The sequence below is a fragment of the Taurulus bubalis genome (genome assembly GCF_910589615.1).
Source record: "Taurulus bubalis genome assembly, chromosome: 6".
NCBI lineage: Eukaryota > Metazoa > Chordata > Actinopteri > Perciformes > Cottidae > Taurulus > Taurulus bubalis.
This window is the reverse complement of record NC_136594.1, coordinates 643,595-655,000: the sequence shown is the minus strand read 5'-3', so window position 1 is coordinate 655,000 and position 11,406 is coordinate 643,595. Positions and strand designations below refer to the sequence as shown.

Here is an 11,406-nt window from a genome sequence, read left to right as displayed (position 1 = left end):
AGTTCATCTCCAAGGAAAGGAGGAAGAGGAGGAAGAGGAGGAAGAGGAGGAAGAGGAGCAGACTTTATTTACTAGCTTATTATAACTTTATTTATGTTTTGGCATCAACAATACAACAGAAAATGTAAACCAACAATAGATGAAACAATAAAATCTGTCAATACGTCTGAGACCGGCTCATAAAGGGTCTGAGACCTCCTCCTCCTCTTCCTCCCCTCCTCTTCCTCCCCTCCTCCTCCTCTTCCTCCCCTCCTCTTCCTCCCCTCCTCATCCTCCTCCTCCCCTCCTCCTTTTCCTCCCCTCCTCATCCTCCTCCTCCCCTCCTCCTCTTCGTCCCCTCCTCCTCCTCTTCCTCCCCTCCTCTTCCTCCCCTCCTCATCCTCCTCCTCCCATCCTCCTCCTCCTCCTCTCCTCCTCCTCTTCCTCTCCCTGAGAGGTGTCATGTGACCTTGTCATTGATGCTTGTCTCCCTCTCTCTGCTGTCCTCCATCCAGCATGCTATCGCTTTTTGTTTGAAGGAGTCGGGGAATAAACCTCCAGTGGTAACGTATAACCTTCCTCTTTCCTCCCCGACCAATCACCACACCCCGCTGTCGACCAATCACCACACCCCGCTGTCGACCAATCACCACACCCCGCTGTCGACCAATCACCACACCCCGCCCCCCGCTTTCGACCAATGACTGATTGCAAACAAATCACTATTCCAACCCCGGGGTTGGATGGATCACTTTCAACTCATTAGCTATTGACATTATTTATCCGTATTTATTCATGCTTGAGACATTATTTATCCATATTTATTTATGCTTGAGACATTATTTATCCGTATTTATTTATGCTTGAGACATTATTTATCAACATTTATTTATGCTTGAGACATTATATATCCATATGTATTTATGCTTTATTGGTATAAAGGTTTATTCTGTTGGGTGCTTCATCATTTATCTCATTTAAAGGATTCACTGTGAGAGCTTTTCATTGTATTCTGCTGCATGTTTACAGTCTTCATTTAGTGTGTCTGATTGGCTGCACATAACTAAATGAATAAATATTGAATGTCTGCTCCTCTGTTCAAAGGATAAGTATGAATCAGGTTCATAATAATGATATTCATGTGTGTTCAGAACCCTTTTGGGGAGAAATCACAACATTCATGAATATTAAGATCTGATCTGAAACCTTTATGTTCAGTTCTGACTCACTGTTTGGTCCTTACCCAACTCCTCCTCCTCCTCCTCCTCCTCCTCTCTAGATCCGCTACAGGAAGGACAAGGTGCAGTCTAAGTTGACTCCGACCTTTCCTCTGGTTTCTGGGGTCAAAGATCTTTCTAACGGCTGCGCTCTCGCTGCTGCGCTACACTTCTACTGCCCCGCCCTGCTGCCTCTGGAGGGTACACACACACACACACACACACACGCACGCACACACACACACACACACACACACACACACACACACACACACGCACGCACGCACGCACGCACGCACGCACGCACGCACACACACACACACACACACACGCACACGCACACGCACACACACACACACGCGCACACACACGCACGCACACACACGCACGCACGCACACGCACGCACGCACGCACACGCACGCACACACACACATAGGGACAGTGTGTGAGAGTGAGTCTTAAAGGGACAGTGTGTGAGAGTGAGTCTTAAAGGGACAGTGTGTGCGAGTGAGTCTTAAAGGGACAGTGTGTGAGAGTGAGTCTTAAAGGGACAGTGTGTGAGAGTGAGTCTTAAAGGGACAGTGTGTGAGAGTGAGTCTTAAAGGGACAGTGTGTGAGAGTGAGTCTTAAAGGGACAGTGTGTGAGAGTGAGTCTTAAAGGGACAGTGTAGGCCTTCAGGTAGTGAGTCATCTTGAGCACTTTGACTAGAAACTACTCTGATCAACACTCTGCTCTTCTTCATGACTGAATAACTGCTTTTAAAAACATTGACATAGGATACAAAAACAAACAACTATATTCAGAATACAATTCAATGTAACTATATATACTGTTGTTAGAGCAGCAGCAGTGATGTCACTATATGAAGTCTTTAACATCTCACACGTTAATAATAACAAATAACATTCCTGAGTGTAGTTTTAAAGACAAACATCAGAGCGTTTGTCGAGCAAGATATGAATAGATTTTTTCCAAGCTAAACATAGTTTTGCTTATTATTCATGTAATGCCTGCCAACTAATCCCCCCAAATGTCACACACTCTAATAGAAGTGCACATGTTTCCCCCTCCAGATGTGTGCCTGAAGGACACCATGTCGGTGGCTGACAGCCTCTACAACCTGCAGCTGGTCAGGGACTTCTGTGACAGCAGTCTGAAGAGGTGCTGCCCCCTGGCTGTGGAGGACCTGCTCTACGCCCCGCCGGTCCTGCACGTGAGGGCCATAAATGTGATGTACATGCGCTTTTGGTGTGAACGCAGCATCAGAGTGAGGACCAAGAGAGAAGGGATGAAAAGAAGGGTTGTACAGACGACTTGGTCTGGAAAAGAAGTTTATTGGATGCACCAGGGTGGACTGACCCAAACACAGACATTTCTAAACATCAGTCCACAAACCACCGAGAGATGTTGTCCCGACCCTCAGCTGACAACAGCTTGTCGGTGGCGTTGGTCTTCCCCTGGCGCTGATTGGCTAAGCGTCTGTTCTGCTCTGCTTATTGGTCAATTACCTTTGGTGGAGTCCAGCCCGGGCGTAGTTACCCTTTAACCTGTTGAGCCCTAGGGTTCGGGGACCCATTTATATCAGGTCAAAAGGTCAAAATCAAGAAAAAAACATGTTAAGTATCAAATTAAACATAAAAATGAGGGCTTCAATAATATATAATCCCCATGTACAACCTCTAAACACAACTCAAACAATAAATAGGATTAGGGTCAGGGTGGGCTTAAAGGGCCACGGCGTCGACGGTCCACTGTCAACGCAGCACCTGTTGGCTCTTGCTTTTCATATTCACGGTGATATGAGGTCACCGAGACCTTCTTAATCTCCTCGTTTCCATGGTGATCCGAGATGCTCTTTTCTTCAGCTGAACATCATGAGCTTCGTAGCCGAGCTGCTGGAGTGGTTTGAGGTGAAGAAGCCGGACTTCGTCCAGCCGGTCCAACCCATCGACCTCACAGGTCTGTCAACGAGAACGCGTCCAGAACAATGACGGCTCGCTGACGGTCGGCATCTGAAACTGCTTCTGTGTCTTTCAGATGTCTCTGGGTTGCTCGACTGCACGAGTCCTGTCAACGGGAACAGCAACAGGTACGAACCCGGGGAGCGATACCAGGGTTGACGATCTGAAGCCGAACGCCGACTTTTATTGAGCGGAAATAATCCGGAGCAATGTAGAGAACCAGGAAAACCTTTTATTGTTGTGTATTGTGAAATGTAACTTCTTTTATTTGCTTTGATTAAAGTTGTCAACTAATACAGCGTTTTACTGTATTTCTCTGCTTCAGTGGTTCTCCTTCCTTCATCTTCAAACAACCCTTTGTGCCCATCTGCTCCCCAGTGTCACCAGGTAAGAAACACAAGGTTTATTTATTCAACCAAAAGAATATCTTGAACAGACTTTTTGATTTTAGACCTTTTTTTCTGCCTTTCCAGAAAACAAGAGTTGGACAAAGAAACAAATCAGGTCATTATACTTTGAAGCGTCACGTGATTTCTATAGTAAATGTCGTGTTGGATTCATTTTTTAATTTTTTTCTTTTGCTTCTGTGGTCTCTGCTTTACCATCCTTGTTGGCACAACCCATCCATGTCTCCATCCTTCCATCGCCATCCACCTCTCTGCAGTCGTCCTCTGTCAGCCGTGACTTTCAGCATCCCATTTGGGCTGGACAGTGACGTTGACATTGTCATGGGCAACCCAATCGATTCTGTCTTTCGCTCCGGCAGCACCGCCGGCCTCACCGCCGGCGTCCCTGCAACGACTTCCTCGGTGACGCCGGCTGGGATGACTTGTCACGAGGAGCTCAGCCACCTGGTCAGCGCGTCGGCTCCGTCGCAACGCTCCTCCTGGGGTCCTTACGCTCACGCGACGCCACTGGGAGAGCTGCCCACCATCGAGGAGGCGCTGCAGGTTCATACTCCGAGCAGCAAAGATCGGAGGAAGGGAAGGGTAGCAGAGCAAGGTGGAAGAGGAGCGATAGGAGGAAGGCCAGAGCCCAGGTTACGTCCGGAAGGAGCCCCTGCGGGTTTCTTTCTCCACTGCCCCGAGGAGGACAAACCCCAGCTCAGCAGCTCGGCTCCCTGTTCCTCCGGATTCCTCCACCGGCCGGTCCGTGAGGAAGTGGGCGACACTGAAAGGCAAGGAAGGGGAGCGAGGAGGGCGAGATTGGGCCGCACCTCCGATATGTCGCGTGACGACGACTCCGTCCTCCGAGATGGCAGCGTTGACTCCTCCGAAGCGTCGGACGATACCCCGAGAAACGCGCCCGGTATTATGCGTCCTAGTAACGGTCACCAGGGAAACAGCAGCAACAGTCCACGGATGACGACTTTCGCTGAGCGGCGGGACAGCAGAAGAAGACATCCTGCTGCTCCCGGGGAGGAGTCGGCCTCTGCTCCGACCCCGACAACGCCTGGAACTCCACAAACCCCCTCCACCCCAGCAGGGCCACCTGGCCGCCAGGACAGCCCCGGGCCAGGAGGCCCTGAGCTGGGCTTGGAGGTATCGGAGTTGGGGGCTCGTCTGGAGGAAAAACGCAAAAGCATTGAAGCCCAAAAAAGACGCATTGAAGCCATCTTCGCCAAGCACAGACAGAGGCTCGGAAAAACTGCTTTCCTTCAACTGAAAAGAGAGCAAGGAGAGGGAAGAGGGGAGGGAGCAGAGGGGGAGAGCCTCAGCCTGGAGGAACGCCTCACTTGCATGGAGGAGCAACTGAAACAGGATGAGGAGAGGGAAGAGAAGGAAAAGGATGGAGAGAAGGAGAAAGAGAAGCCATCTGTTCCCATTCCCCCTCGCTTAGAAAAGCAGGTCACTTTCTCTATTGAAAGTAAGAAAGGGGCAGAGAAAGAGAAAGGAGGTGAAGCCGTCTTTGTGGAGTACAATGAAGTGGTTCAGAAACTGAGTGATGCTCTGCAGTCACTGCAAAAGGACATGCAGAAACTTACAGAACAGCAGCAGCAGCTCATGAGCAATCAAAGACCCAAAGATTGCCCCAAAGCCACCCCTAAATCAACCCCTAGAAGTGCTGCCAAAACGCCTCCTCACACCCCAACAAAGACCCCACCGAGAACCCCGACCAAGACTTCTACGAGGAGTACCAGTAAAGCTTTGGGGATCCCTGGTCCCATTGGCCCCGCGGCCTCCTCCCCATCACGGCGGTCGCACCTTCACTCTTCTTCAACCTCCCCAAAGATTATCATCTCCTCTTCCTGCCCGGCTCCCCGCACAAAGATCCACTCCTCCTCCTCTACTCCCCGCAGCCCCAAACACCACCCGCGTGCCCAACATCCGCCTCACCCGCGGCCCTCCGAACTCAAGTTCCCGCCGCTCAACCGCACCTTGGCACCGACCCACAACGTGGACACCCTCCCCCACTTACGGCGCGTGTCCCCCAGCAAGTGTCAGGTTCAGACTTCCTCCTCTTTTCGTATCGGCGGGCCTCGGGCTCCTCAAGTGCGCCCTCAGGCAACCCAGCAGCCGCAGCCTGATGAGAACACCTCGGACACAGCGTCGAGCGAGACGCCAACTCAGTTCAGCCTGGAGCTGGAGGACATGGAGCCCGTAGGAGGGCTGCCGGTGTTCCCACAGCCCGGACACGACCGCCCGGCGGCTGCTGGTGGGAGCAGCTCTGGCGCTCCTTCCGAGTGCTCGTTTGGGAGCGAGACGTTGTCTCTTTCTGCTGCGTTCAGCACAGTAGGTGAAGACGGGAGAGGTGGAGGGAAGCGCTGCAGTCTGATTGAGGCCTCACTGTCAGAGGGAGGCAGTGATGTACCAACTGATGAAGGGCAGGAGTTTTCCTCTGATTCCATGAGCGACCACACAGAATCTGCGGTGGAACCGGCTAGAGGTCTTACTGCAGAACCTTTAGACCCTATAGAGCAGCTGGATCTGGCAACAGGAGCCGACAATTTGCCAGAACAACAAACCGAAAGAGAAGAGACGAGGCAGACTGAACCACTGGAACCGAGTGGAGAGCCAAACGAGCCCGGTGCCAGAGGAGGAATTGGCTTCTTCTTTCAGGTGAGTGCTGCTTGAAAAAAACAAATGGAAGGGAAAGTTTGCATCTGTGCACTTTAATTCTGCCATGACAGTTGTGTATGTGACCTTGTGTTTGTGTGGTTGTAGGAGGAGGTGCATAGTGAAGAGGAGATGGCCCAGCGTAGAGCTTTGCTGTTGGAAAAACAGCAGAAGAGAGCAGAGGAGTTGAAGAAGAGGAGGCAGTGGAATGAGCAAGAAAGGGAAAACAGGTAACCAACACATTTACCAATGCGTACCAAGTCCAATGCTGAGATGCATCCACGTAAATGTAACCTATTCCTCTTGGTTTCAGACCAGCGTCTCCCTCCAATACACCTCCTGCAGGCATGACCTCACCTTCCCCCACGCCTCCTGCAACACCTGGGCGGGGAAGTTTCACGCGGGTGGAGTATGCACGGCGGCATCAACTCAGGATCATGGAGGACTTGGACAAAGTGCTTCGGCAGAAATCAACGAATCAAGGACAATCTTCCGCCAAGAAGACCCGCTCACGTCCTCGCAGCATGACGAGGGAGGAAACGCAGCTGTCTCTGAGTCCAGCCAAGGGCACAGCTGGTAAAGTCTTTAGTGAGAAGTTATGAACAAATTGAGTGTTTTCAGATGATTTCAAAACTCTTGTAGTGTCCTGATAGTTCTGTTTCTTCAGGCTCCAAGTTGACCAAAGTCTACTCCAACTCCTCCCTCAACCTGGCAGCGACGGATGAGCCAGGCAGGAGATGTGTTGACCTCCTGATGAAACCCAGCAGGTACTCTCTCCTCTACACAGGTTGTCGTCTCAGTGGTAGCATGGCTGGGAGAAGGCAGCATTGATTGAGTCTTTTTAGCCCAATCGTTTCTTCCAGAGGGAAATATCTCGCCAACTATTAGACGAATTGATACGAAATTTGGTCCAGAAACCCATCGTCCCTCACGGAGGCATCCAATTGATTCTGCCGATCCCCAGACTTTTTGTTATCATTAGCAACATGTCAATATTTCCACTTGTGCAGCACCGAGGATCAAAGCGCTAATGCTAAAATAAAATGAAATATTATCATATTAAAATATAATTTTAGTGGTTAGTATGGTGTTTTTTTTATAGATTTAAACAATGCTGCATGCTGAATGTAGACACGTGACCAGCAACTGTACGCATGTTCACACAAAGGTGATGCTAACACAGCGATGGGCTAACGTTAGCATAACAGCATGGTTCATTCTGCTTCTAGTTCTCAAACAGGCCTTTTGGTTCATTGACTGCATTTATCCAACAGCCGTCCGGGTTCACCTTCAGGATGTGTGACACCAAGTAAACTGGCAACTCAGAACGGAGATAAAGACTGGGAGACTGGTTCCAGTGGAACCTCGCCTGCCCCAGAATACACAGGTACAATACTACGGGTGTGCATTGCCAAACAGCTGTCCTGACAGGTTAACATAAACAAGTGTATCTGTGTTTGTATTCGCAGGTCCAAAACTCTTCAAAGAACCGAGCTTTAAGTCCAACAAGTTCATCATCCACAACGCTCTGTCTCGCTGCTGCCTCGCGGGGAAGGTCAACGAGACGCAGAAGAACAAGATCGTGCAGGTAGAGGAATCATTGCTCCTTCCTTTGAGCCACTTTGCTCCGTCTTCAGTCAAATTCATGAGTAATTGTAGATCGGTGACATACACAGTGACAGAAGATACTATTGAAAACTGTGAACGCTCTGATCTGCAATTCTTTCATGCTGTTTGACGTTATTTTGGATTTCTACAACTGATATAATATAAATATTGAGCCAAATTTGATTTGAGGTTTAATTGAATGTATTTGTATCTCCAAATATGGGCTTTACACTCTCAACATGTGGCCTCCTCTCTCGGAAAAGGACAACCTCCCCAAAAAATGGAGAAAAAAGGACGAAACCTCTTTGAGTTGTTTTATACCATTTACAAGGAATTATGCACAAAGAACACTGCTGGTGTGATGAAGTGGATCTATAAGCCATGTTTCTACGGCAGCCCAGAACGGACAAACCAAACCTCTAGAGAGAGAAGTCTCAGTTGGTTGCAATCTGGAACCTCACCACTAGTTGGTGCCAGATCCTACACGCTCGCCCTTTAAATGGAAATACTCAAGTACCTCAAAATAGTACTTTTTGTGAGAATCCATCACAAAATAATTAAGGTTGACAAAAACATCATGTAGAGATTGGGAAGATATTGTTTGACAATAACTACTGAAGGACAGTACTTAAGGACAGTACTGAAGGACAGTACTTAAGGATAGTACTTGCATGAATGTATTTAGTCCCACCACTGCATGCTGGTTTGAAGATCATAGAAACAGAAGTGAACAGAACAGTCAACATGATTCTTTGCCCTCTTCCTTCTCTTCCTTTCTGACCTCAGGAGATGGAGAAGAGTTCTGCCAACCACTTCCTGATCCTCTTCCGTGATTCCAGCTGTCAGTTCCGGGGCGTTTACACCATGACCGCTGACTCCCAGGAGCTCGTGCGATTGGCCGGCGTCGGGCCGCGGACGCTTGGCTCCGCCCAGGTGGAGTCCATCTACAAGTACAGTTCAGACAGGAAGCAGTTCAGTGCCATCCCCTCCAAAACCATGGGCATGAGTGTGGACGCCTTCACCATCCCCGGCCATCTTTGGCATGGCGGAGGAGGAGGAGGAGGAGGAGGAGGAAGCCGGCGGGCGAGCATCACGAAGAAGGCCGTTATCTCCAAGTGAGAGACGTAACCGCCATGAAAGGAACCACTAGAATCACACTGTAACTAAGGAAGCAGCGTCTCACAGATCAGCCTTCAGCCACGCGTGTGCACACCGGCTCTACCAACACAACACGCTGCAGACGTTAAAGCACGCCTTTCTTCCCCTGAACAGGAACACACGCATCATGCCGTTCAGAGGAAGGTTTTGTCAAACGTTTAGTCAATTGCACAAGAAAGAGGTACTTTAAAAAGTCTCAGTACTCCAAAGCGTCTGCTCCTCCAGTAGAAGATGTTTCATACGGCACTTCTGGGCTCAGAGAAAGACTCTTCGGTTTAATTCAGCCGGCGGATTGAAGCACGTTTAGATTGCAGAATGACAAATAGCCATAACTGAAGAGAAGAAACGGGGATTTACTGAATGAGGTGTAAGCGTATTGCGAAATAAAACCACAGAGAAGACTTGATAGCGAGGAAAGGTTTGAGCATCAGATCAATTAAAACACTGAGCTAATGATGATGATGATGATGATGATGATGATGATGATGCCAATACATGTAGAAGTACCTGCAGTGTTCGGGATGGGTTCTGCTTCCAAATTGGTAAAGTTCCCGATCATATTTAAAGGGACAGTACGGTGATTACGAGTGTGGTTGTGAGGTACTTCTGTCTATTATTACTACACAGTAGAAGCAGTAAAGTCGTGTTCTGAGTCTCCTACAAGAATATATATATATATATATATATATATATATATATATATATATATATATATATATATATATATATATATATATATATATACACACACTACCATTCAAAGGTTTGGGGTCACCCAGACAAATGTTCAGTTTCTTCTTAATTTCCTGCATGGAATAGCCTTAATTTCTAAGAACAAGAACAGACTGGGTGAGTTTCACATGAAAGTTCTCTTTTTCTGGCCATTTTGAGAGTATAATGAACCCACAATGTGATGCTCCAGATACTCAACTAGCTCAAAGGAAGACAGTTTTATAGCTTCCAACCAGCATAACTGTTTCCAGCTGTGCTAACATAATTGCACAAGGGTTTTCTAATCCTCCATTAGTCTTCTATGATGAGCAAACACAATGTCCCATTAGAACACTGAGTGATAGTTGCTGGAAATGGGCCTCTATACACCTCTGTAGATATGTCATTAAAAACAAGATGTTTCCGTCTAGAATAGTCATTTACCACATTAACAATGTATAGTGTATTTATGATTCATTTAATGTTATCTTCATTGAAAAAAACAGTGCTTTTCTTTGAAAAATAAGGACATTTCCAAATGACCCCAAACTTTTGAACGGTAGTGTGTATATATAAATATTATATATATATGTAATATTAATATATATATATATATATATATATATATAATATTAATATATATATATTAATATTATATATATGTGGTATATATATATATATATATATATATATATATATATATATATATATATATATATATATATATATATATTATAACAGTTTAAGGGAACAATATATTCCAGCCTCCATTCACTAAACCACTGGTTTAACCTTCAGAACTAGTTAGTGACCTGCTGCTGCCTCCATCTGTTAGTTAACTAGTTAGTGACCAGCTGCTGCCTCCATCTGTTAGTTAACTAGTTAGTGACCAGCTGCTGTCTCATCTGTTAGTTAACAAGTTAGTGACCAGCTGCTGTCTCATCTGTTAGTCTGTTAGTTAGTATGGTAGTTAGTTAGTTAGCTTGTTAGTATGCTAGTAAGTCTGTTAGTTTGTCTGTTAATTAGTTGTTAGTTAGTCAGGTAGTCAGTTAATGTGGTAGTTAGCTAGTTAGTCTGTTAGTGAGTTAGTATGTTAAGTTGTGCCGAGAAATGAAGCCAACGCTGGAGGGCCACAAACTGCAGTTCCTCAAATGGCCACTAGAGGCCGGCTCCCCATAGACCTCTATGTGAAAATGCCAAACTTTACAGCAGAAATAAACACACCTGCTTTTGGTCTCTTTAGCTAACTGTAATGGGGGTGTGGCCTCTTTGAGTGACAGGTGGGTGTGGTCACAGGAGCCTCAGCTCCACCGCCCCGTCACGCTGAGATGGGTGATGTCACGGAGACCGGGTCTATATTTCACAACAACACAAACTAGCATGTATTAGTACACCGAGTATGGAGAAGTACCTCAAACACACTTCTAAGCATCACTACTGTCCCTCCTCCAATCTTTTACCCACAATTCCTCTCAACGGCTTCTTTGACATTTACTCTCCGCACATGGAGAACAAGAAGGAAACTTCCCAAAGTCAACAACACAAAATAAGAGACGGGTTTATTGATGTGCCGTCCATCCAAAGGAAGCCTTTTTGATAACTGGTGACGGTTCTGTACAGAATTCTGTGATCAGAAGCCGAGCGTCGTGCATGGAATGATTATATTTCCCCTGTTTAGTATAAAGGAGCCTGTTCAACCCACAGCCATGAAGTT

The 11,406-nt window shown here is 47.2% G+C and overlaps 1 protein-coding gene across 1 annotated transcript in view; it reads left to right on the top strand.

Annotated features, from left to right (window-relative positions):
• The window catches only part of LOC306738307 (calmodulin-regulated spectrin-associated protein 3-like), a gene marked incomplete at both ends in the record, with an annotated part of 19,328 nt that extends 10,386 nt beyond the window's left edge, over window positions 1–8,942 (top strand). The window contains 14 exons of the mRNA XM_079220139.1: window positions 495–542; window positions 1,259–1,397; window positions 2,272–2,411; window positions 3,064–3,157; window positions 3,236–3,287; window positions 3,485–3,546; window positions 3,633–3,663; window positions 3,824–6,218; window positions 6,324–6,445; window positions 6,529–6,791; window positions 6,883–6,982; window positions 7,490–7,602; window positions 7,685–7,803; window positions 8,610–8,942. Coding sequence (XP_079076265.1) covers window positions 495–542; window positions 1,259–1,397; window positions 2,272–2,411; window positions 3,064–3,157; window positions 3,236–3,287; window positions 3,485–3,546; window positions 3,633–3,663; window positions 3,824–6,218; window positions 6,324–6,445; window positions 6,529–6,791; window positions 6,883–6,982; window positions 7,490–7,602; window positions 7,685–7,803; window positions 8,610–8,942 — 4,011 coding nt within the window. The remainder of the gene's footprint in view (window positions 1–494; window positions 543–1,258; window positions 1,398–2,271; window positions 2,412–3,063; window positions 3,158–3,235; window positions 3,288–3,484; window positions 3,547–3,632; window positions 3,664–3,823; window positions 6,219–6,323; window positions 6,446–6,528; window positions 6,792–6,882; window positions 6,983–7,489; window positions 7,603–7,684; window positions 7,804–8,609) is intronic.
• Window positions 8,943–11,406: the final 2,464 nt, after the last annotated feature.